Here is a 27,788-nt window from a genome sequence, read left to right on the forward strand (position 1 = left end):
GTTCACAAGGTTACATCGAACACAGTCATGGACAATTTAGTATCTCCAATTCACCTCACTTGCATGTCTTTGGACTGTGGGAGGAAACCGGAGCACCCGGAGGAAACCCACACGGACAAGGGGAGAACATGCAAACTCCACACAGAAAGGACCCAGACCGCCCCACCTGGGGATCAAACCCAGGACCTTCTTGCTGTGAGGTGACAGTGCTACCCACCGAGCCACCGTGCCGCTCCTACTAACATGTATAAATGTTTAAAATGCCCTTACACATGTCATGTGTTCATAAGTTCAGATAAGCACATCAGCCAGGCTTACAGGCTATTATTCACACATACAGAGGTTTCAATTTTGCATTTAAACAACCAAGCTTAGACACTAATATTTACACATCACAATATTGGTAACAAGGCACCTTGCCCAAAACTTGTCACTGAATCAATATTACGAAAACAGAAACCGTAAGTCTAACTTTGTATTGCTAACAACCAAGAAAAGTAACATGATGGTACATTTACAGCATTTAGCACATGATGTTACCCAAAGCGACTCACAAAATCGCTTGTTCAGAACAGTTTTGTACTCTAGTACAAATAAACAACAGTCTAAAAACACAAATCTGCTAAAACCCTGTGAGCAAAATTATTAGTAGAAGAACTTTGAAAGCTAGATACATAAGAATGTGCAGGGTTTGTATAAGTGCTCGTTTAAGTGCTTAGTAAGACGGTGTGCCCTTTAATCGTTTTTGAAGCACACGGGACAGACAGAGGAGGTTTGTTCCACCACCTGAGTGTTATTACAGAGAACAGTGCTGATGTCTTTCTCAAGCTCTGACTGGTCGATCAAGACGAGCCAGACTTGTGGGGTGAAGGGCACATGGTACAGAACAACAGTTGATAAGTCCTATAAGGTAGGTTGGTCTGGTTCATCTTTGGCTTTGTGAGCAAGCGTGCTTGTTTTAAATTGAACAAGGACAGCTACAGGAAGCCAGTGACGAGAGTTGAGCAGTGGGGTAGCGTTTGGGTTGATTGAGATCTGGTGGTAGACATGGGAAGACCTGCCAGAGGAGAGCTGCAGTAATCCAGCCTTAAAACAACGAGAGATTGGACAAGAATCTGAATGGTCCAATCATTTTGGTTTAATCTGAATCTTTTGGTACTGTGACAGTATCAGTACCAGTGACAATTCTTCCAGAACTACACACCCCAAATTATGTCACATGAGAAGCATGTATCACAATATAAATCTAATCTGACAAACCAAGAAAGCTTAACTGTTGCACTGCAAGCTACGTAACCAAGCCTACATCATGATGTGAGCACTCTATAAAAAGGACTAGCATATTGTGTCATTCCTCCATTAAGCTCTTGCAGGCTTAATACCCAAATGTAAGCATCCTATTGTATGCTGCAGTGCAGTAAGACAAACTACTAGGTTTGGCCCAAGCTGCATGTTTAACAAACCATTGCAAGAGATTGAACACAATACTTGGCTTCCATAGAGATGATTGGTCCAATCTTTCTGGTTGAATCTGAATCTTTTGGTACTATGACAGTATCAGTACCAGTACCAGCCAATTCTCTCAGAAGTACTCGCCCCAAATTATGTCACATGAGTTGCATGTACCACAATGTAAATCTAATCTGACATACCAAGAAGGCTTAAATGTTGCACTGCAAGATACTTAACCAGGCCTAAGTATCATGATGCGAGTACTGTATATAAAGGACTAGCATATTGTGTCATTCCTCTAATAAGCTTTTGCAAGCTTAATAACCAAACGGAAGCATCCCTTTGTATGTTGCAGTGTATGTTTAATGAACCATTGCAAGAGATTGGACAAAATCCTGAATGGCTTCCATAGAGAAAATTGGTCAAATCATTCTGATTGAATCTGAATCTTTTGGTACTATGACAGTATCAGTACCAGTACCAGTTCATTCTCACAGAACTACTCGCCTCAAATTAGATCACAATATAAATCTAATCTGACATACCAAGAAGGCTTAAATGTTGCACCACAAATAGCCAAGCCTACGCATTATGTGATATTGTGTCATTCCTAATACCCAAACATAAGCATCCTGTTGTATGTTGTAGTGCAGTAAGACAAACTACTAGGTTTGGCCCAACTGCATGTTTAACAATCCATGCAAGAGATCCTAAATGGCTTCCATAGAGATGATGATTGGTCCAATCTTTCTGGTTGAATCTGAATCTTTTGGTAGTATGACAGTATTAGTACCAGTAACAGTTTATTCTCACAGAAGTACTCACCTCAAATTATGTCACATCAGTTGCATGTATCACAATATAAGGCTTAAATGTTGCACAAGGAATAACCAAGCCTACGCATTATGTAATACTGTGTCACTATGCTCTTGTAAGCTTTATAACCAAACGTGCACAAGCAGCGTGTTTAACGAACCATTGCAAACAGCCAAGCTGACGCATTATCGCGATTTGCCAAAATCAACTGACCACGGTAAACTGCGTGGATCTGCATTGCAGACGGATACAAAAAAAACACACAAAATCAGCATTAAATTCGAGCTGTAAACAATCATGCGTTTGCATATTCAGTGCATGGTGATGTCGATGCCAACATCACACACGGTGCATGTGCAGAGCTGGTTCGATCGTGTGTGCGCATACTGCATGTTGCTTTATAGCAGACCAACAAACCGCGGCCAAGGTTAGTCAGTGATTAACAGAACCCACACTGACTGTCACATTGCTCTAAATCTGTACCTGTCTTGTTTATCTCCTGCAGCGGAATGGTGTCCCCGCCGCCATCGTAGGGTAAGTACGGGTCAGCCGTTTCGTCCTCCATTACGGCTCAACGCCACCTAAACTAAACTAACCCGGCCTGCCGAACAACGTCTAAGATCTAGCGTAATCCACCGGCTGCCATGTTTACCCTCCGCAGTGAGTCCGTCAGTCAGACTCGGTAGGCGCCGCCCTCCTTCACGCTGCCTTCAGGAGCGATGATGTCATCGAAACTAGGGCCGCTTTCCAAATCGCAAAGTGAACACTAGCAAGTCAACGCAAACGTTTGTACACTACAGTGGATGCAGGAAAATATCATTTTTCGTCATTTTTCTTACTATGTGTGCATGTTGGGGTATCTGTCGGACACGGGTAAAATTCACGCCGTAGGCTTTTCAAAGCGGTGAGTCAATGTTTAGGCGCACTATTAAGGACGCACGTGTGCCGTTTAGGATGCAGCCCGAGATTAACTAGTTGCTATGCGCGTCGGCGAAACCGTAGAGTAATAATCAATATGGGAATTGGGGGGTCGGAGCTGTTCGATCGAGTTTCCTGTATTAGATTTAACTAGTGCTTGTGAATCAGGTCACCGATTAGTGAGCTTAAGTTTGGACGCATCTCTGTTTAATAAACACTCGGTAAACCCTAATCAGATGAGAACATACCACCTATAGCATTCTTATGGGCATGGCACTGCGAAATCCATCCACCAAAACAAAAAAACATCCAGTGAATGGAAGTGACCTACAGGTTATATTGAAAATAGTTTTTGTTTGATTTAAGTTGCAACCAGTGTCCACCTAATGCCTAGTTCACGCTACATGATTTTTGCCCTGATTTTCTCGGGATCAACTCGGCGTTCGCTCGGCGATCTAAACCCGGCTCTCAATCGCTACGTGTGAACTACTCAACAACTCGATCCGAGCGGCTCGACCGAAGAGAGATACTCAGCTTGTCGAATATCTGGATCCGAGTCGCCCGACTGGCAATGAGTGCTATGTCGAACAGCCAATGAGAACGCAAGATACGGGGTGAGGGGAAACGCAGGGGAGAAGATGTAAAAAGGTGGGACAGGGGCATAATAAAGTTTCAGAATACATCAGCACACACAAAGTATTTCTGAACTTATCGCTCTCTACAAAACATAACACCAACGTTGCATTGCAAAAAATATTTATTAACTTCCAACTCACTATAGAACGATCCATGATTTTACGCTGCACATCAGCGCACAAACTTTGATCGCTCGCTACTTGTTGACGTGCATTTTTGGACGTGGTATCGTTTAACCCCTCATCACTTCTTACGTTTGTTTTCGTGACAGAACGTAGTTTGGGAGACCAGAGAAGGTCGCATGCGATTCCAGTTGGTGATAGATCATGTAGTGTGTAACCCCCTATCACCGATCAGTCGTGTAGTGTGAAATACACACCGACTTGAAAGACTCCCGATTACAAGAGATCCAGTCGTGTAGTGTAAACTGTACAGCGACCTGACGACTTGGAAAGTCGTGTAGTGTAAACTTGGCATAAGCTGCATCAATTCTTTGTGTTGACACTGTGACTTTTAAGACTGTTTCCTTTAAAGTGAATGTCTTTACAGTTTAGGTGCCCACTATTTGGCCTTCATGGAACTCCAATTAAAAAATGGGACTGTAAGAAAAAGGGCAGTGGTACCTCAGTGACTGAAGTAAAGCTCTTTAAAACCTTTCTGGAACAATAAGGACGGTCCTTTTCCTTTTTGATCCGAAGAACACAATGTGCCTCATCACCAAAACAATCTGATATTTCCCCTTTCCACAAAGCTCTGTCAGTGAGAGGCAGTATGCTATCTGCTAGCCTATGCTCTCCTAGATAGCAGAAACCCCCATCGGACTACCCACCTACAGACACGACCAACTGTGACTGCTGGACGCCCGACCAGGTCAGTAGTACAGCTAAGATTCAAACTCAGATTCAAAGTAATGTGAGCACTGACGAGGTAAAACCAGGTGAGTGTAATCTCTAATTAATCAGAGGTTAGTCTGATTTTGTCCTTTGTTTTAAACTGAAAAAGAATCCCATTCATAATATACCAGCAATGTTCTCAATTTGAGTTATTATTATTTTATTTTTTTTGTGCCTTGTGCTTTTTTTGTATCAAACATATGAGTTTATACACAGCTCAGGCATAACATTATGACCACCTTCTGGTTTCTACACTCACTGTCCATTTTATCAGCTCCACTTACCATATAGAAGCACTTTGTAGTTCTACAATTACTGACTGTAGTCCACCTGTTTCTCTGCATGCTTTGTTAGCCCCCTTTTATGCTGTTCTTTAATGGTCAGGACCCCCACAGGACCACTACAGAGCAGGTATTATTTGGGTGGTGGATCATTCTCAGCACTGCAGTGACACTGACATGGTGGTGGTGTGTTAGTGTGTGTTGTGCTGGTATGAGTGGATAAGACACAGCAGTGCTGCTGGAGTTTTTAAACACATCACTGACACTGCTGGACTGAGAATAGTCCACCAACCAAAAATATCCAGCCAACAGCGCCCCGTGGGCAGCGTCCTGTGACCACTGATGAAGGTCTAGAAGATGACCAACTCAAACAGCAGCAGTAGATGAGCGATCGTCTCTGACTTTACATCTACAAGGTGGAGCAACTAGGTAGGAGTGTCTAATAGTGGACAGTGAGTGGACACGGTATTTAAAAACTCCATCAGCACTGCTGTGTCTGATCCACTCATACCAGCACAACACACACTAACACACCACTGTGCTGTGGGGGTCCTGACCATTGAAGAACAGGGTGAAAGCAGGCTAAAAAGTATGTAGAGACACAGATGGACTACAGTCAGTAATTGTAGAACTACAAAGTGTTTCTATATGGTAAGTGGAGCTGATAAAATGGACAGTGAGTGTAGAAACCAGGAGGTGGTTTTAATGTTATGGCTGATCGGTGTATATAAAAGCAGTTTATTTATTAAACTTTATTTCGGGGATATCAATCAATCACTGGGTGCAGGACCGGAATACCCTAGACAGGCCGCCATCCATTGCAGGACTTCATGTTTGTGTAGATGCCTGGCAGGCCAAGAACACCACTACGATTCTAATCCCACTGATCACTTAAACCCTACTGGTCAGCTCTGGAGTGATGGAAAGTGGAGGCTGCATGGAAGGTGGGACCAACTCCCATGGTCACTAGCAAATGATTACTAGTCCAGTACCTAAACCACTAAGCTGTCACTGCCCTACTTCAATGTGTCAATAAAGTGTCCATCTGGAGCAGGTAAGAAATGAAGTGCAAATAAGTACAACATGCTGGGGTATGGTAGACTACAAACACATTTCCAGCAATCATAATGTCTTACCCAAAAATGATAAGTGGGTATGGGTATGAGTAAAAGTGTTTAATGAATATGATACAGAAGCAAAATAAACCATTATAAGACCTATCCTACCCTTTATTTCTTTATAGTAGAATGACTTTTTTTAAAAGGCAAATTTGATTTAGAACTGGTCTGACTGATTCTTTAAATATTCTGAAGATGTCAGCAGGTCAACAGTAAGAAGTTGTGTGGTGTTGTACACACTAGGCAAGTCAACAACAATACCAGAATTATTCACCCACCTGCTAAATGTGGGTGGACAGAATGCTAAAATAACACTGCCCGTCATAGCCTTTTTCGCATGGAACCCCACAGTACAATACAGTATGCATCCAAATCCAGAACTAATGTTGAGTAACATGTGCTGTCCCTAATAATGTACTCTTCTATTTTCACCAAGGCACTTGTGAAAGGTGACAAAGTTTACTAAAAGTGAGCCTGTGACAGCATTCTCAAACAAATGCTGAAAGCAAATAGCATTAGCAACAACAGGACCAGGCGTTTGGGTGGCCCAGCATTCTATTAAGCTAGCCCACCACTGCTGAGATCCGAGTTCAAATCTGCATCTACACAGACATGATCAACTATGTCTGCGGGGCGATGGCTGGATGTCTTGCACCCAGTGTTTCCTAGTGCAACTGCACCTGCCGTGATCCTGACCAGGGTAAAGTGGAAAACATGACCTCTTTTGGTTTGCCCCACTGTGGTTGTGGTTCAAGTTTTTTTTCATGTTTTTATGACACCACTATCATCAAATCTATTGTTTTTGGATTTTAAATATACTACTTGTTTTGCTTCACAGTGGTGCATTTAACCATTTACAATCTTCATTATTTCACCCCAACAATCTTTAGTATGCTTGGTCTTTGGTCAAGAAGGGTAACCAAATTTACCACAGGTACTTAGATAGAATATAAGCAATGAAAACAACCACTTAAGGGTGGATCACAGATTTAAAAAGAACCATACACCACAGGGTACCATGCAGTGGAAAAAGGGCCATAAGAGGAAAAAAACACACACACATACGCTCACACAAACTCTGGGTGGCACGGTGGCATCACAACAAGAAGGTTCTGGGTTTGATTCCCAGGTGAAACGGTCCGGGTCCTTTCTGTGTGGGTTTCCTCCGGGAGCTCCCAAAGTACATAATACATGCAAGTGAGGTAAAATGGAGATACAAAATTGTCCATGATTGTGTTTGACCAGTAATAACTCGTCCTGTCATTAGTGTAAGTGTGCAAAACATGACATTAAAATCCTAATAAATAAATAAACACACAAACTCTTTTACCTGGATTTTGTGTCTAATATTCCACCTGTCCAGTATCAGAAGTCTGTAATCTGGTGGTAAGATCACCCATCAGTTCACCAATCAGAGTCACCAGGTCTTAATCTGGTACCAAACAGCCAAGGTAGTCCAGGTAGTTTCCTTTACTATGGAGCAATCCATAGTACCCCTTATTAACACACTACTAATGTTTTACAAGGTATATGTCAATAAAGCTGTCAGAATTCTCACTCCAGACCTACACACGCCCTATCATATATGTAGCACACAATATCCTAGAGACAAGTCAAGCTGCTGTTTAAACAAGAGCTGTTTAACAAGTTTTTAAATGTCGTCTATTAACAGCCACGTCGGGTTTAAACTCTTCGTCTGTAGTGACGTGCAACCTTGTGCTGCAGGTACACCACGTCAACCTTGTGCTCAACCTTGTTCCTCAGTGTGCCCTTGGACAATCTTTAATCTCTGTGGAGTCAGACTCAACCACCCTTACACAAGTTAACTTCCAGTTCGAGGGCAGCCAGCGAGAAAGCTATCTGATAGGACAGAGATTGCAGTGTGACTGTGTAAGCCGACACTCTTTGGGTTGCGCAGGCACAAAGGCAGGACCATGCTTCTGATCCTCTGAACAATTGGACCAAGAACAAATGAATCAGCACAGTGAGGGGCGGACTTGGAATTATCTATTTAATTATTCACAACAGGCAACATGTTTTTTTTATGTAGAGATGTTCAATTTTAGATGTTCAACATTAATCTGCACCTTAATATGTATACTATATACATATCTTGTTTATAGTATAGTTTATAGATCCTGTTTATACCACTGCTATTTACCCACTGTAAATCATGTATATCATAAATGCTGTTTATTCTGCACTTTCTGCTTATTGCACTTCTGGTTAGATGCTAAACTGCATTTCGTTGCCTTGTACTTGTACATGTGTAATGACAATAAAGTTTAATCTAATCTAATCTAATCAATTCCCATTGCATTGTCAATGTCCACTTCATGAACTTAATTCATTCTGCAAAAGGACTGCAGACTAGACTAGACCAACTTCAGACTCATACTTAGAGACGTAGCAAGTACAGAAAACGTGCTGTGTATTAAATATTACATTTTTTTCTGTGCCGATCCCAACATGCCATCTGAACACATTTAAAAACCTTTCTGGAGGTACTTAAGAGTGCTAGTATTTCAAAACATTCTCATATTATTATATACAAATAGTCATTCATGTTTAAATGGCGGGGTGGTCAGATGGCAGTCATGTTTACATACATATATATATTTTTTAGATTTTTACAATCCAGTGTTCTACTCAATGCAGATATTTTTGTGTTTAGTGTGTTTATTTAATTCATATATTTTTCATATATTATACGTTTTGTGTTTATTTAATGTTTATTGTTGCACCATGGGTCTGAGAGTAACGTAATTTTAATCTTCTGTATGTCCTGTACATACTGCAGTATTGACAATAAAGCAGACTTTGACTTTGACATACAGACATGATTGGCTATGTCTGAAGAAGGTAGAGGCCCGATCCTGACCAGGACAAAGTGGTTGTAAAACATACAATTAAAATGAAATATAAAATGTTTAAATGGCATAAAAGCATAACAAACAGTGAGAACTGAGTAGGTTTTTTAAGCAAAGAAAATCAGTGGGAGGCAATATAAACATTTCATCAGCTTTAATCTTCTAGGGTTTTGTCTTTGTACCCAGAGTAATGCTTTACTGGCATCATTTAATGGTGCCGAAAATACAGTTAAAAATAAAAAAGCAGCCCAGTAAACACTGTGAAGTGCAGATCAAAATTGTGGCCAGGGTTGCCAGATTGCTTCAGTGGTTCCAAAATCTGCCAAAATGCATTAAAAATGCCCCAAAGCACATGAAAAACAGCTGATGTTTAACATTTCAACAATATTAAACCAGTTAAACCAGCATGGCCTACTAATACTAACTAACTGCTAATATCCTAATGTACAGAACAGTAATGATAAATTATGAAAGACATTTAAATAATTTTTTATTTACAAAGTATAAAGTTTTTTATTCATGTTTATGATGGGACACAACTTTTATAAGCGTACTATATTGCTTACTTGTATAAGTGAAGCATCACTGATCATTACAGTTACAATTTACAGTACAATTTCAGCAGAATTATATACAGTAGACCTAGGGCTGGGCGATATATCGAGATTTTATAAAATATCGATATATTTTCATATGCGATATAAGATAAGACAATATCGCTTATATCGATATAGATGTTGCGTTCCAGTTAGATCCGACAGTTCGCCTTTCTCTTCTCCCAGTTTGTGTCTGCACATGTTCACCTGCCACGCCTCTCTCCCTCACTGAACACAACTCGCCCTGCCCCACCACCAATCCCTTTCATTTCTGTAAGTAAAACTCCCATGAAAGCGTGGAGGAGCTGGTTAGTAAATAGAATAATAATGGCTCAATTATTTGGAGATGGTTCGGATTCAGTGGTGGAGAAGTGTCAGATGAGCAGCAGAATAATGTATTCAGTAGAGAACGCCGAAAACAATTCCAGATAAAAGGTTCCAGCTCCGTGTACCTTCATTCGTTTTTCACTTCAAATCCCAAAGTTGAAAAACAAGAAAACGTGCATTAAACTCGAAAAACTCGAGACCGTGCATTACTGTTATGATTTTAGCACGGGGAAAGACGTTTTAGGCACTCCGCTTCGCGTCGTGTCAAAAACGTCATCCCCGTGCTAAAATCACAGTAATGCACGGCCTCTCGTGGCTTATTGCTTTAATAAAGTACAAGTGTGTGTGTGTGTGGGGGGGGCGGGAGAACGCACAGCGGGAGATGATATATTCTGATATCTTCCCTACACACTCGCTCCCTGCGCCCTATAGTGCACTTAACATTCTTAAAGGGCCAGACAATATATTTGTAATTCACATTACACGACAGGTGAGATGTTAGAAAACAACAAACATTTTCTTAGAATAGTTCTTTTTTTTTTTTTTTAAGGAAAAATAGTTCCCCCTTGTGTGAAGCTTCCCCAGCATGAATATTAATAAAAGTGCCTGTAAAAAATTTGGAACATGTAGCTTTGTCTCAGAAGTGTCTTTTTGTTATTACCTTATGGGATAAAAAAATATCGAGATATATATCGTATATCGTCATTCAGCTAAAATATATCGAGATATTACTTTTGATCCATATCGCCAAGCCCTAAGTAGACCCCTGACTTACGAATTTAATTGGTTCTGAAGGGCTGTTCTTAAGTCAAAATGTTCGTTAGTTAAATCTATTTTTCCCATAAGAAATAATGTAAATAGAATTAATCTGTGCCAGACCTCCCAACCCCCCCCCCTACCTAACCTTTCTAATGTCTTAAATTGTCTTTTTGGTTATAAATACAAGTATATTTCCCTTAAATATTAAATTATAGAATAGACATTAATGTAATAAACAATAATAAACAACAATACACATTAGTAGTACTGTACTGTACATAAAAACACCACATTTCAGTACAGTACGTGTGCTGTACCATACACCATAATACTGTACATTTCCTTCTTTTTTATAAAATGTATCTACCAGAAACAACAATAACTCTCATATTTCTCTATTATTGCCTTCTTTATTTCAATAGTATTGTATTTTGTAGGTGTAATTGAACGAAAGAAAGAATACTTTACTGAGCCAAATTCCTTCTTCTCTCTCACTCTCTGTCCCCTCTGTCTGATACAGTGACACCTACTGGCAGGAGTAATTATACAACAACAAATAGTAATAGATTAATTTTCTCACTACTGCGCTTCCTGTGCACCTTCATTGGGGACATTTTAATATTTAATTTTACAAAATACAAAGAAAACACCAGAAAAACACCGTCCACTCTCCGAATGTTCGCTCACTGTATATATATAGAGAGAGAGACGGTTGGGTCAAGGGTCTACTGTACTGTGACCTTTTAAATTAATGTGTCATTTGCACCGCCGCGCCCTCTGACGGCTGTTAAGGGCAGGGCAGATGGACATAATTCTGTAATCAAAGCCCACTGCTGATGTTCAAGTCTGCTGGGCCCCTTTCATAAAAAAAATATATATTTTTTGCTTTTAGAGCAGACCGTTATTTTTTTTTTTCTTCAGTGACAGCCTTCTACTGATCTCTATTCTACAGGAAGCAGCAAGGGACAATTTTTTCAACAAAAAGTTTAATTTAAAGATTACATTTTTACTTTCCTCTTCACTTTTTTAAATTGACAGTTTATGTTTTATAACTTAAGGTTAATAACATCATAAAAGTTCACCACATAAATTAATTAGAACAAAATAATAAACCAGCATATTACAAGGAAACTGAACTCTGATCTTGCCAATTCTGATCATCAGCCAGCCACAATCAGCCAGCAAAGGTCGTAACTACAGCAGATATGAAGAAGGCCTGTTCAGCCATTGTCACGCCCCATACAGACACATTGTGTGCCTGTGTAGGCTTCCAGCCGGCTAATAGCAGAACTGAGATTCAAACTCAATAGATCAAGATCTCAGCAAAGGTGTGCACCCGAGCACCTAAAATGCTTTATCGGCAATGGCTAGCATAAATCCATAATTTAATCCAATAAAAATAAATTCAGTTCGGACAAAACTTGGAACGTTGGAATTTGAGAAACAGAATTTGAAAGTTTAAGAGATCAATATTTTACACAGTTATGGTATGTAAAAACAAAGAAGTGAGTACGCAGAGCCGCTTGCTTAGTGAATGTGTTAGAATAATTTGGCACAGACACAAACAAAGCTCTGTGTATTAAGGAAACCCGTACAGACACTATAGGCATCAGAGAAAACAAGAGTCTTGTTGTCTGATAATCCTCAGCAAATTCAGTTGTGCAAAGACCCTTCATGAACACCAATCCAACCCACAATCACTAAACTGAAAAACACAACCGTTCTGTCCTGCACGCCCACACAAACTGCACACAGTACACTAGTATGCACTACTTTTTAATAAATGATTGCTGAGGGGAAGATAAATACACACACACACACACACACATAGCCCATGGTGTCTGTATGTAGAAGCCCAACCAGCGTACAGCCCAGCTGGTTTATTTTTTTATTTATAAATTTTTTTTGCTGGGTTTTTTTATGCATTTTACCCATTTTCTCCCAATTTAATGTAGTCAATTTGCCTTCAGCTGCTGGAGACTCCGGTCGTGTCCGAGGAGAGTATATTCGCCTGCCTCACGCTTCCTCCGATGCGTGCGCAGTACACCGACCCCTTCTTATTCACCCACACGTTCGGTGAATTAGTGCGTGAGGCCAATATTCGCACCAGGAGAGCCATGCACTGATCTCCGCACTCCTCCACTTCCTGTACAGGCGCATCGGGCTACTAACCAGGTCCTTACACAGCCACGTTAGTCCGGTCTTTAAATCTCCCGTCAGACTTAAATGGCCAATTTTGTCTGCTGCAGGCACTGCCAATAATGCCCGCTAGAGGGCGCCTAACTGACCAGTAGCAGAGCTGAGGTTCGAACTCGGGAGTTCAGGATCTCAGCACTGGTGCGCTAGCGGAATATCCAGCTGCACCACATGAGTGCCCCCAGAGCTGGTGATTTGAAGCCTAGATCTTAGCATTAGTGGCCTAGCATCCAAAACTTACATTTACATTTTCGGCATTTAACAGACGCCTTTATCCAAAGCGACTTACAGTACAGTTACAGTATACAGTCTGAGCAATTAAGGGTTAAGGGCCTTGCTCAAGGGCCCAACAGCAGCAACCTGGCAGTGGTATGGCTTGAACCAGCGACCTTCTGATTACTAGTCCAGTGCCTTAACCACTAGGGTACGGCTTGCCCTTATACACAATTATTTAAAACTTTAGTACATTTAGCAACATACTCATAACCTGCTTGCCATTTTAGCACAGCGGCTTCAAAGTGACCAGTCAATGAAGTCAGTGTTTTGCTTTACTGCAGTGTACATCCATTGTAAAGACTGACCAGTCACGGTGTTGGAGGGGAGGACAGATGGACAGAGAGATTTAACTAATAAAGCAGTGGTAGCTTAGCAGTTAAGGTACTGGACTGGTGATAAGAAGGTGTCTGGTTTAAAACCCCATCACCCCAAGTCTATTCAGTCTCAACTGTAAGTCGCTTTGAATAAAAGCTTCTGCTAAATGCTCTACATGTAAATGTTAATGCAAATGAAATGATGGACGGAAGAATAGACGGATGCAGGCTCATACCTGGAGAAGCATCTCCATCGAGCAGGTTGTCGTCTTCAGTGGTGTGAAAGTCCATGATGACGCCGGCGCCATCGAGCAGCTCCTCGTCACTGCTGGCACTGGTGATGCTGTTGTAACTGTTCCTGCAGTAGCCTCTGTTGAACAGCTGCTTAGACTCCATTTAGCTGTGTGGCACCCTAATAAACCCAACACACATAAAAACACATAAACACATAAACATACTGTATATAAAACACAAAATATTGGAGGTTTCCCTCTTACAGAAAAGATGTTGCATCATCCAACCAACAGATTCAGCTTAACAGACACAATCTACAGGTCCTTCTCAAAAAATTAGCATATTGTGATAAAGTTCATTATTTTCCATAATGTAATGATAAAAATTAAACTTTCATATATTTTAGATTCATTGCACACCAACTGAAATATTTCAGGTCTTTTATTGTTTTAATACTGATGATTTTGGCATACAGCTCATGAAAACCCAAAATCTCAAAAAATTAGCATATCATGAAAAGGTTCTCTAAACGAGCTATTAACCTAATCATCTGAATCAACGAATTAACTCTAAACACCTGCAAAAGATTCCTGAGGCTTTTAAAAACTCCCAGCCTGGTTCATTACTCAAAACTGCAATCATGGGTAAGACTGCCGACCTGACTGCTGTCCAGAAGGCCATCATTGACACCCTCAAGCAAGAGGGTAAGACACAGAAAGAAATTTCTGAACGAATAGGCTGTTCCCAGAGTGCTGTTTCAAGGCACCTCAGTGGGAAGTCTGTGGGAAGGAAAAAGTGTGGCAGAAAACGCTGCACAACGAGAAGAGGTGACCGGACCCTGAGGAAGATTGTGGAGAAGGGCCGATTCCAGACCTTGGGGGACCTGCGGAAGCAGTGGACTGAGTCTGGAGTAGAAACATCCAGAGCCACCGTGCACAGGCGTGTGCAGGAAATGGGCTACAGGTGCCGCATTCCCCAGGTCAAGCCACTTTTGAACCAGAAACAGCAGCACTGGACTGTTGCTCAGTGGTCCAAAGTACTGTTTTCGGATGAAAGCAAATTTTGCATGTCATTCGGAAATCAAGGTGCCAGAGTCTGGAGGAAGACTGGGGAGAAGGAAATGCCAAAATGCCTGAAGTCCAGTGTCAAGTACCCACAGTCAGTGATGGTCTGGGGTGCCATGTCAGCTGCTGGTGTTGGTCCACTGTGTTTTATCAAGGGCAGGGTCAATGCAGCTAGCTATCAGGAGATTTTGGAGCACTTCATGCTTCCATCTGCTGAAAAGCTTTATGGAGATGAAGATTTCATTTTTCAGCACGACCTGGCACCTGCTCACAGTGCCAAAACCACTGGTGAATGGTTTACTGACCATGGTATTACTGTGCTCAATTGGCCTGCCAACTCTCCTGACCTGAACCCCATAGAGAATCTGTGGGATATTGTGAAGAGAAAGTTGAGAGACACAAGACCCAACACTCTGGATGAGCTTAAGGCCGCTATCGAAGCATCCTGGGCCTCCATAACACCTCAGCAGTGCCACAGGCTGATTGCCTCCATGCCACGCCGCATTGAAGCAGTCATTTCTGCAAAAGGATTCCCGACCAAGTATTGAGTGCATAACTGAACATAATTATTTGAAGGTTGACTTTTTTTGTATTAAAAACACTTTTCTTTTATTGGTCGGATGAAATATGCTAATTTTTTGGGAATTTTGGGTTTTCATGAGCTGTATGCCAAAATCATCAGTATTAAAACAATAAAAGACCTGAAATATTTCAGTTGGTGTGCAATGAATCTAAAATATATGAAAGTTTAATTTTTATCATTACATTATGGAAAATAATGAACTTTATCACAATATGCTAATTTTTTGAGAAGGACCTGTATATCAGTGCACACCACATATTAAGTCAAATTTATTAATATAGTGCTGTCTACAATGTACCTTGTCTTAAGGCAATTTTACAAATTCCAGCACCAATATCCCTGATGAGCAAACAGAGGGCAACAAGGAAAAACTCCCCCAGTATTACAAGGAAGAAACCTTAGAAACTTAACAGCATTTTCACCGAGGGCCATATCTGCATTATGGTGGCCCTCAAAGGGCGGATTGTAACGTATCCTGCTGTGATTGCAGTCTGTCTTTTAAGTTTTAGACAATTTGTTGTTTTTCTTGGAGGCCAAATTCTGTGTTTGGTGTCAAAATTCCAAATGTATACTGTATATTTATAATGTATATCTACATTTATATTGTACTCCTTTACCACAGACACGGCCTCATAACACAAGAGACGTACTGGTTTTTCTTCTTGAAGCACAAACTTGTATTCACTATCCCATCTTTCATTAAATAACCTCCTTCTGCTTCAATTTTCTCTTCTTGTACATTTTGGGATTATTTGTAAATATTTCTTAGCATCATCTAGTGGCGGGATGCGTCACTTTGCGGGTCACAAAAATCGGCATGCATTGTGGGAGATGCAGTTATTGTACGATTTTACAATGTATTTTACGACGATTGTTCTGCCCTCGCTAAGAGTTTTTCACCCTTTCTCAGCTAGACAGACAGACAGACAGATAGCTCCCTCCAAAATACACTTACGTCGGTTTTATTTGCTTCCCAACTGTACACTGAGTGTATCAGAATGGAGTAAAACTACAAAATACAAACGATAAAAACAATAAAAAACTTAATACAGTACATGCACATAGTTGTAGTTAGGTGTTACATCTAGTACAATATGAATTAACTTCTATTTATTATTTTTTACGCTACTGACTTTACTTATTATTATTTTAAATAAATAAAACGTGAAAGTCACATGGCTTCTTAGCAAAGGTAAAAGTTAGTTGTCATGACTACAATGTCAACGGTTGCCGCTTAAACGCGCAGGTGTCCCATTAAATTATAAGTACATCTCTGTAACTACTTGAACCATCACAACAATCGTACGTCTTTTAAGCTCACGCTGGCCACAGAAAATGACGTGGCGGGCTGGATTTGACCCGCGGGCCTTGAGTTTGACACATCTGCTTAACAGGGACCTCCATCCTCCTTGGGTGACCTAAAGGATCATTTGAATTAATAAGATGAAATAAACTACACCATCAGCTGTGGTGATCCATAAATACGAGAACAGCCAGAAGAAAAAAACTCATGGATTAGATCAGTGGTCCTCAACCACCGAGCCACGGACCGGTACCGTCCGTGCGTCATTTATTACCGAGCTGCAGAGAAAGAATAAATAATTAGAGACCGCTTCACAAGCAATGAAAACACCGCTTCCATTTCCAACACACTTGTCTTCTATCACCCCTAGGTGGGAGCGTTTTGTTGCAGGGAATAAAGCTCAGGGTTCCCATTGATTTTCCATCTTTTGTGAGTAGTATTGTTATTCTATTTTCAATCCCCTGCCGGTCCATGAAATTACATCTTATATGAAACCGGTAAGTGGTGCAAAAAAATTAGGGATCGCTGGGTTCGATGACTGGACCATCTCTAAGTGCTGCTGGTGGACCATTATTAGTTAAATTGTCTGGTAACTTGTTCAATTTCAGTTTAGTAAGTCTGTGTGGACTAAAAAAAACATTCTAATTAAAAATTATGGAAAATTGGCTCCTGTTTTTTAGCTATGAGCTAGAAATACCGTTCCAAAAATACAGTATATGGACAAAAGTATTGGGACAGTATTTCTCATTTTTGAAGGCATGCTTCAGTCACAACAGGTGTGATAAATTAATTATATAAAGGAAATGGTATGCTTGGTACCATGGTAGGAAATGGTAAGGCACTTTCCTGTTCCAGGTTGACTATGCCTCTGTGCACAAATCAGGATCGATAAATTAAGAAAAGCTTAGTTTAAAGAAACTCCATTGGCCTTTTCTTAATTTATAGACCTTAATTGGGCTGACCTCAGCCCCACTGAAGAGCTTTGGAATGAACTAGAACAGTGGTCACCAACCACAGGCCATGGACCAATACTGGTCCGTGGGTCATTTATTACCGGGCCGCACAGAAAGAATAAATAATTAGAGATCGCTACAAAAGCAGTGAAAACACTGTTTCCATTTAAATTTCCATAATTGTGAAGTGAGATTTTCTGCAGTGATGGCAACCAAACAAAGTTACGTAGTAGACTGAACATAAGGAACACACTTTGGTGGAAGCGTCACGTTTCAGCAAAAAAAAGCTCAGGGTTCCCACTGATTTTCCATCACTGGTGAGAAGTAATGCTATGCACTTTGTGTTTTTTATTATGCTCGTCGCATAATTTTATTTTAAATCCTTCCGCCCCCTTCGGTCCGTAAAATTATCGCTTATATGAAACTGTGGTGCAAAAAAGGTTGGAACTAGAACATCAACTGAGGCTTTCTTGACCAACATCAGTACCCAGCCATGCACATGCACACTTTTGGGATGTCTGACAAGCTTCAAGAGTTTAAGAGAGTTCAAGAGAGGCTTTATTGTCATTTCAGCTATTTCACCTGATTGGTACTCTAAGGCTTATTACCTGTGGCGTTGTCTCACTCGCAGCATGACTATGTACTTTTGTATTTCTTCTTCGTCTTCTTCTGTTTTACTGGTTGGCAACCCACTTAATTGGAGCAAGAAGTTGTACTGCCCTCTAGTGGAAGACAATGTAATTGTTCTGCCTGTCACTACACACCACTCGCTTAGAGTCTAAGAAATACGAAAGTACATAGTCATGCTGCGAGCTAAACAGGCCCAGGTTTCACACTGAGTAAGTAAATTGAGTAAATTGAGACTAGATTTTCATTATATTTCAATATACTTTTTGTGACATTTTTGTTTGGTGGTGTGCCTTGTGATTTTTCTAATGTGAAATATGTGCCGTGGCTCAAAAAGGTTGGGAAACACTGGTGTAGATCACATTACTTTGGTTGTTGTGTAATTGACTATTGGGCCGGGGTTGAATTTTTATTAGATTTAAGTGTGAGTTTTAAAGAAGGTGGGATGAAACTACCAATTCGCTGGGACTGACCGAGGATTAATAAGAGAAAGAGCAAAAAGTGATGACAGAGCTGTAGAACTAATTGAGCTCCCATTTCCTCCAGACTTTTGCCTGTACATTTACATTTTCAGCATTTAGCAGACGCTTTTATCCAAAGCGACTTACAGGACTGTGACACTATGCAATCTAGGCAATTGAGGGTTAAGGGTCTTGCTCAAGGGCCCAACAGTGGAAACCAGTGGGGGCGGTGGGGCTTGAAGCGGCAACCTTCTGATTACTGGTCTAGTACATTAACCACTAGGCTACAGCTGCCCTACATTTGTGCCCGTAATTTACCACTTGTAGTAAATGTTCACAGCCCAGTAATAAACTGAATCTAAAAAAAGTAAAGAACAATTAAAAGCAGCACAGACTCAGTGTGAGATCATACTGGAGCTGCAATCAAATATCAGAAAAGCTGTAAAAAAAGCTGTAAAAAGCTAGCAAGCTTAATCCCAGAAGCTTGTTCTGTTTTCTCATTCATGGTCCAACAGACAGTGTTTTTCTATACACAGTTCAGGTAAACACTTATTCGATAGCTTAACACACAGGCTATGCAAAAGCCTTTTTCACATTTAATAAGAACTAACTGTAAACGAGCTCTACACACAGAAACCTTGAGGAAATACACATGATGGCTTTTACCAGGGACTTGAATGAGAAGATCAAAACTAAGGCATATTCATCATGGCTCACCCTGCAGCTATAATCACATATTAATGTTCCACAAAGCATTTTTAGCCTGATAATTCTCTCTCAACTTTCTCTCTCAACTATAAACTATAATTAATCATGTGAGAAAACTCCAGTCACAAGTCTTCACTGAAATGAGTTCATCATTGATAATACCATGACTAAATAAAATCATATTTACTGTCAGCCATTTAAAACCCAAGTCTTTATTTAAGGATCACATGGTCGAGATCTGAAAGTCAGGCGAGAGCCTGAAGCGCCAACATTTCTCCAAAGTGGATTACAGAGTAGGATGGATATCAGTTACCTACACTCGTAGTGTGCAAGAATTGGCTTACTGTAGCCCAAAACATGGCCTAAGTAGTGAAAATGCAACAGAGCTAGCCAAGATAACCATATGTTTTTTAAAATGTGATGCTACTAGCATGCTTAATTCAGTTTGTTTGCATCAAAACAAAACAAAATTCCAGATGAATTAGATGGCCCCCTATCTTACCAGATTTATTTTGGTCTGAGATCTGGTTTCAAATCTCAACAGTGTTCAACTAGCCGGGCATCTACACAGACATGATTAGCTATGTCTGGGCTGGTGGCTGAAGGCCTGCAATGGATTGGCACCCTGTTTACACCAAGCGCCCAGTGTTTCCCGGTGGAGCCAGGCTCGCAGTAACCCTGACCAGGATAAATCATTCATGGAAATTAAATATATGACTTTAACAACACACCTCTAGTATACTGATCACATATAAAAACTATAGCTTTTGTCATGCATTCATCTGCCTGTCTAAATATTGTAACAACTCACAAAATGTCACAACAGCACATCCCAGCCTCTTTGCTTAACCCAGTGCTTCGTGTTCCTCAAACTGAACAGGTTCAAATTAAAGCAAAGAATCCAATTTATTACATTCATTATGTTGACAGAGTTACGAAGCCTCTTGCTCTCCAACACCGATTCTTTTAACCTGGAAGACTTGAATGGGACACAAATTAGATTTAAACAATGGTTACCCAATCTAGCCGTGGAAAAAGAAATGATCATTTATTTCCTCTCAAGCTCAGTTAAGCAACATGGCAAAATTGCTTTCTCAATGGATTTTCCTTTAAAAGAAAGACATGATAATGGCAATGATACTGCTGACATTTTATTATTTAGAAAAAAAGAAAAAAAACAACCCAGCTCCCTGATGGCTTTTTAAATAAAAGAATTATTTGATAAAAAACATTTAACTGTGTTTATGTTTTAGTTAGTGGTGCAACACCAACTTAGTGCTGGGCGATTTTCACGATTAATTCGGTTAATTCGCATGAACGTTTTCACCCGATGTTAGAATGTGACAATCGCGATTGTTTACATACTTTATATTTTAATTAAAATACCAACATGTCACGAGGCAGAAACTGAGCAGACGCTCGCGGAATATAAATCAGGGAAAGTTTAATATTAAAAGGGCGAAAACAAAATCAGGTAGAGTCCAAAACCAGCGAAAACCAAAACAGTAAACAGAAGACAACAAGGATTATACACGCTAACGGTTAGATTCAGTAATAAGGAGCGCAAACACGATCGGCAAAACGAGACACGAACAGAAGAGTTTAATTAAGATTCACTGAATCAAACACCGCTGAACTGAATCAAAACACGGAGCCGATGAGCGCGATCAGGCTGGAAAGTAACGAATTACATTTACTCGCGTTACTGTAATTGAGTCATTTTTTTTGTGTACTTGTACTTTTTAAAGTAGATTTTACAGCCTGTAATTTTACTTTTACTTAAGTTAGTTTTGTACTAGAATTGTAATTCGCTACATTTTAAATCGCATCCGTTACTGAGTAAATAAATCGCGTCTGGTAAACTGCTGCAGTGAATTCTGCGATAGGGAGTCGGATCTTTTGTTTCGGTTCCTTTTAAAGAGCCGTATGTATGTAACGACTCCCAAATGTGCGAATCGGTTCCTTTATTTTGGCTTAAAGGGCCGTTCAATAGAATCGAATCATTCTACGACACATAAATAGTGGTTAATACAGTTTGAAAGTTTTATGGGACTAAAATTACACGTTACACATCCTTAAATGTTTAAAATGTTGTATCCATCCCCCTAATCACAAGAGGACAAAATCAAAGCTGAGCTGAGTGATTACTTGATGCCCCCCCAGTGTAGATACTGATACAGACTTACTCAGTGGTGGAAACAGTACAGTACAGGCTCGTGTTCCTTTTAAGAAACCTGTAAAGAACTTTTTGTAGTTTTTTTCCTAATGTAAGGAGGTTCTGCTGAACATTATTTAAAATAAAAGTTGTTTGTGAGCTATTCTTAGATATAGATAGATAAGGATATAGATAATTTAGATCTATTTTGTTTTAATTATTGTTAATTATTGTGATATCGTTATTGTTATAAAGTTTGAGTCTCTTAAAAGGATAATTATAGGTGGTGCTGTTACTATTTTTGCACTTCTGCAGCCTTTAATTACAATGCAAAAAAAGAAATTTGAGTCTTATTTTAATTGCATTATACAAGAACAAACAAAATCGAAATCGTAATCGACAATCTGGTATCATTTTAAAATAATCGAGATTTTTTTTTTTTTTTTTGCAAAATCGCCCAGCCCTACACCAACTAACACCACGACCCTGATCAGGATAAGGCAGAGGTAAAAATGTAGTGTAATTTTTCTTACACTAATATTCCAAAGGCAGAAAACCAATTGAGCCTTTTCAAACTTTTGGTCAATAATGTATATTTTAAGCAAGTACAGTGGACCCTTGACTTATGAATTTAATTGATTCCACAGGGCTGTTCTTAATTCAAAATGTTCGTTAGTTAAACCTATTTTTCCCATAGGAAATAATGTAAATAGAATTAATCCGTGCCAGACCTCCCAAACCCCCCCCTTACCCCTAACCTTTCTAATGTCTTCTAATGTTTTCCCTTAAATCTTAAATTATAGAATAGATAATACTGTAATAAACAATAATAAACAACAATACACAGTAGTACTGTACATAAAAACACCACATTTCAGTACAGTACGTGTTCTGTACTATACACCATCATAAATTTCCTTCTTTTTTTATAAAATGTATCTACCAGAAACAACAATAACTCTCATATTTCTCTATTATCTCCTAGAGAGAGAGAGACGGTCAGAGTCAACTTGTTTGTGACGTCACGTGTTTCGCGAATTTCAGTTCGTAATCCGAAATTTCTTCGTACGTTAAGTTGAAAAAGATCGTTCGTAACCCAAAATGTTCGTATGGTAAACCATTCATAACTCAAGAGTCTACTGTACTAAAAACAAACTACTGTTAATTTGTAATAAAGCAAAATGTATTAAAAATATAAATAATTTCAATACACAAAAGACATTCACATACAAACCCAATCCCAAAAGTTGGGACAAAAAACATACAGCAAGTATTTGCAAATCTTTTTTTGACCTGTATTTACCCGAAATATTACAGATATTCAAAGTTTCAAATAAGCTACTTTATGCTTATTCTAAATTTAGTAGCTGTATCACATTCCAAAAGGCCATACCTACCACTGTTACAACACATTTCCATTTAGTAACTGAGGACATCATCATTAAACCCCTCGTCACTTCTCGCGTTTGTTTTCGTGACAAAACGTAGTTTGGGAGACCAGAGAAGCTCGTCTGCGATTCCAGTTGGTGATAGATGGTGTAGTGTGTGACCCCCTATCACCGATCAGTCGTGTAGTGTGAAATACACACCGACTTGAAAGACTCCCGATTACAAGAGATCCAGTCGTGTAGTGTGAACTGTACAGCGACCTGACGACTTGGAAAGTCGTGTAGTGTAAACTTGGCATTAGCCGCTTATCAGTTCCAGGGTCTTAGTATCTGTGTCCTGTACTTCATAATGCGCCTCATGGTTTTAATGGAAGAAAGGTCTGGAATGCACTGTGGGGCTGAAACTAATAATTACTTGATAATCAATTAATCTGCTGATTATTGTTGTTATTGTTCATTTATTTGTTTTGATTATTCAAATTGGTGGGTTCCTTCTTTTATCTGTCTCTTTTTGAAAATATGTGGTGCATCATCAAGAGAATTAGACAACGCCAACCATGAATTGTTGAGCAGCTAAAGTAAGCAGTGCAAGTGATGCCTCCTCATTTAACATGAATGCTCAATGTACCAAAAGCTTGTTTGACTAAATAAGCACAAATTCCCATAGACACACTCCAAAATCCTGTGGGGAAAGCCTTCCCAACAAGGTAAAGTCTGTTACAGCTGCCAAAGAAGGAAAACTCCATCTTTAAGTCTGTGGTTTTGGAATAAAACGTCCAACAAGCGTATGGTCAGGTGTACACATACTTCTGGCCATATATTGAAGTACAAAATTTCTAAAGTTTATTTATTTATTAGGATTTTAACGTCCTAAATGTTTTACACTTTGGTTACATTAATGACAAGAACGGTAGTTACTCATTACACAAGATTCTTCAGTTCACAAGGTTATATCAAACACAGTCATGGACAATTTTGTATCTCCAATTCACCTCACCTGCATGTCTTTGGACTGTGGGAGGAAACCAAAGCACCCGGAGGAGAACATGCAAACTCCACACAGAAAGGACCCGGACCGCCCCACCTGGGGATCGAACCCAGGACCTTCTTGCTGTGAGGCAACAGTGCTACCCACTTAGCCACCGTGCCACCCCCAAAATTTCTAAAGTGATCATGTGTTAAAAGAAATATTGCAAATGTAGTGCATTCAAATTACGGTGTTAACCACAACTGACTTCACCACAACCAACAGAAAAAAAAGCTAAACCAGCAGGGCCGTGGTTTATGATTCACTGAAAACCCATCAGAGACAAGTAGTTTAGGCTGCCACGTCTCCACCTGATATATTCAAACCACACTCCCCATCAAGAGAGATAATCATTTCACCATGGCAACCCACAAGTGATTAGGTGAGTGAGAAAAGGTGTGTAAATAGGTCATACAGCCGTTTGATAAAGTAAGGCGACGTTACGTGCTGCCTGATTGATTCACTTTCTCTCAGCGTCAGAGAAAAGCTATTACATTTGAGCACGAGTAGAACACGGCTATATCTAAACTGAAACGTGAGAATACAGTCACACATTTCATGCAGTATTTATTCTGTTTCCACTGGTGCAGCTGATACTGTTGCAAAACTTCACCTGCATACTCTTCAACCCAACATCGCAGCTTTGTTCTCTAATAGTATGGAAGTGTAAGTTAACACAAACGCAACACACTTGTGGCCACACACACTTCCAAAATGCATCTGTTAATGACTCACTGCACTGTTTACTCAGCTTACAGATGTCTGATGCTTTTATTCTATTATGAACTAATTCATCAAAACCACCCCCAAAATTGTGCTAATAATTGTAATAATTGTGCATGTTCGAGTCAGGGATATATTAAATGTTGGGCTGATAATAGTTACTCATAGTTCATGAAGTAAATACAGAAAACAGGATCAGGTTTGTGTTACTGCACAAGACCTACAGGATGACCTGATACAGGCTGATGGCAACCATAAGAACCATCAGTCAACAACTTCATGGCCAGACTTCTCAATGGACACCAAGAAGCCCAGAAAAGGTCAACTGGAATATGCAAGAAGAAATTTGGATAGGCCTGCAAAGTTCTGAGACAGTTCTATGAAGTAATGAATCAAAAATGGAACTGTTGTGCCATATGGATCAGCAGATTGTTTGGTGCAGGAAAGTATTATGACTAGAAGAATACTATTCCCTCCCCGGTTCGAAACTCGGTGTTGCCACCGGTCGGCTGGGTGCCATCTAGCGGGCATAATTGGCAGTGCCTGCAGCAGATACTAATTGGCCACCGTATCTGCAGGGTGGGGGCCGGACTATGTGTGGGTGGATGGGTCTTCATACGCTGTGTAAGGACCCTGATTGGCGGAAGAGACGCGTGTGCAGAATGCAGGGGTGAGAAGAGGAGGGCTGTACACGTGTCGAAAGAGGCGTGTACAGCGACGTGCTCTCCTCGGATGCAATCTGGCATCTCTGGTTGCAGCGGAAGACAAAAATTGAGTGTGCTAAATCGGGAGGGAAATGCATTAAAAAAAAAAAGAAAAAGAATACTATTCCCACAGTTTAGCATAGAGGTGGGTCAGTGATGAGGTGGGGATGTTTTTCTGATGCAGGAACTGGTCATCTTGACCATGTTCTGGCATCATGGATTCACAGAAAAACCAACACATTTTCAGGAGGAAAGTTTTGCTTTCTGTGGTGAAATTGAACCTTGGTGATACTTGGACTTTCCAGCAAGACAATGGTCCCAACCACATTTCCAAGCCAACCAAAAATGGTTAAGAAATATCCCGGAGTGGCTCCTGGAGTTCTCCGTCTCTAGATTTAAACCCCATAAAAAAAACTTTGGTGGGATTTAAAGAAAGCAGGTGCATCTTCAATTAAGATTGTTAACATGTCTCCTGCTTATTGTCAACTGTTTCAAAACGGTTCTGAACAATCTCTAATTATTTCACTGTTTTTTGTCACAACTTTTTAAAGTTATTTGTAGTTATTTGCAGGCACCAAATTCAAATGTTGGTTATATTAACAAAATACAAGAGAGTTGTGTATTACATCTGTTTCAAATATTTTGTATATTCTCTTTATATATTTGAAACTACAGATTTTTATATAAAAATAGCCCTTAGTTGCAGTCCTAATAGATATGCATATATGGTAAACATGCAGCACTATTTAAATTGAAGACCAATACAAAAGGATCCAACTATAACTATGATCTAACTATCTAACTATGATTGAATTTGACTCTTTTAATAGAGCAGCAGATTAATTTGAAGTGGTCCAGGATAAAGTCATGTGGTAAATGTAAATATTTCACAGTTCCTTAAGAGTTTCTCATGATGCACTGTGGTCAGACAGCCAACAATCAAACAATCAAAAGAAAAATGAACAAGACCGTGTACAGCTGAGCTGTTTGATCATTTCCATGATTCATTGTATCACAGATAAACTGTTGGACCAGACCTGGGCATTGTACGGCCAGCGTGAGGTTCGTGGCAATTAAAAATGAGATGTAAATAAATGTACATCAAACATGCAATATAACAGGATTGATTTCTGTGTGAGCTCTGTGTCTTTAAATATCCGCACGTTTCGAGTTGCGTATGCGCGTGTGTGCGCGAGTGTATCAGCTTCACTGTAATGTGAACAGAACTGAGTGTGATTGACGGTGGAGTTTTTAACAAGACACGAACTTCTGAATTGTTTATTTACTAAAGTCAGATGTAACGCTGGTTAAGGATCAGAATTTAGGCTCTAAATCTCTGTTGCGGTACTAAACAGAAACACAAGCATATTGTGGCGCCGGCGAGTAGGAAGGATAGCCTTAGGGCCGCAAGTGAGCTGCCTTTGGCAGTTCATTCAGTGGTTTAGGGACAGACACCCATTCATACACACATACAGTCATACAACAGACAAACACATAAGCTACTTACCCAACCCTCACCGCAGCCACCCCACTCCCAACAACGGGATACACGGCTACGGTGAGCTTAGACACCACTGCCGCAAGGCTTTCTGGGTAAAGCCCGTGGCGGCCTAGTAGCGGTGACGCTACAATATGAACGATGTGGAGCGTCACACCTGAAGCTTCTCTAACTAAACTGCAAAAGCAACAAAGACTGTTTTATAAAGTTTAACACGTCCAGAACTGAAGCAGTCAGGACCAGCTTTGTGATTTTAAACATAATATCCAATAATAATATAAGGGCCAGTGATAGCTCAGTGGTTAAGGTACTGGACTAGTAAACAGAAGGTTGCCGGTTCAAGCCCCACCACCACCAAGTTGGGTCCCTGAGCAAGGCCCTTAACCCTCAATTGCTCATCTTGTTCCGCTCATTGTGTAAGTCGCTTTGGATAAAAGCGTCTGCTAAATGCTGAAAATGTAAATGTAAATGTAATATCCAACAATAACAAAGGACTGAAAAACAAATGAGGTAATTAGACTAAAAAAAAAATAGTGTAAAGTTTAAAAACCTGCACATTTTGTTCACATTTGTTTTTTTGCATTTGTTTGTTTAAATAGTAAAATAATGTTGATGTTTTTACTCTGCATACTTCTAATTTTCTAAATGTAACATCAAAACATTAACAGCTTATTAGAACTGTACAATTCACTGCTTTTCATAAAGAGTGGACAGTTGTAGCCTAGTGGTTAAGGTACTGGACTAGTAATCAGAAGGCTGCTGGTTCAAGCCCCACCACTGCCAGGTTGCTGCTGTTGGGCCCTTGAGCAAGGCCCTTAACCCTCAATTGCTCAGACTGTATACTGTAACTGTAATGTAAATCGCTTTGGATAAATGCTAAATCTGCTAAATGCTGAAAATGTAATGTA

General features: G+C 40.0%; 1 protein-coding gene across 5 annotated transcripts in view; it reads right to left on the minus strand.

Annotated features, from left to right (window-relative positions):
• clcn3 (chloride channel 3) overlaps nucleotides 1–27,788 on the minus strand; it is a 71,902-nt gene that overhangs the window by 43,370 nt on the left and 744 nt on the right. For 3 of the 5 annotated variants that reach the window (XM_062994357.1, XM_062994354.1, XM_062994356.1), the window contains exon 2: nucleotides 13,689–13,864. In XM_062994357.1, the coding sequence (XP_062850427.1) occupies nucleotides 13,689–13,848 (160 nt within the window). In that variant the 5' untranslated portion in view covers nucleotides 13,849–13,864. Of the gene's footprint in view, nucleotides 1–2,751; nucleotides 2,915–13,688; nucleotides 13,865–27,788 lie in introns of those variants that run through there. The other 2 variants (XM_062994358.1, XM_062994355.1) reach the window with 1 other exon arrangement.

Source organism: Trichomycterus rosablanca, chromosome 4, assembly GCF_030014385.1.
Source record: "Trichomycterus rosablanca isolate fTriRos1 chromosome 4, fTriRos1.hap1, whole genome shotgun sequence".
Lineage (NCBI taxonomy): Eukaryota > Metazoa > Chordata > Actinopteri > Siluriformes > Trichomycteridae > Trichomycterus > Trichomycterus rosablanca.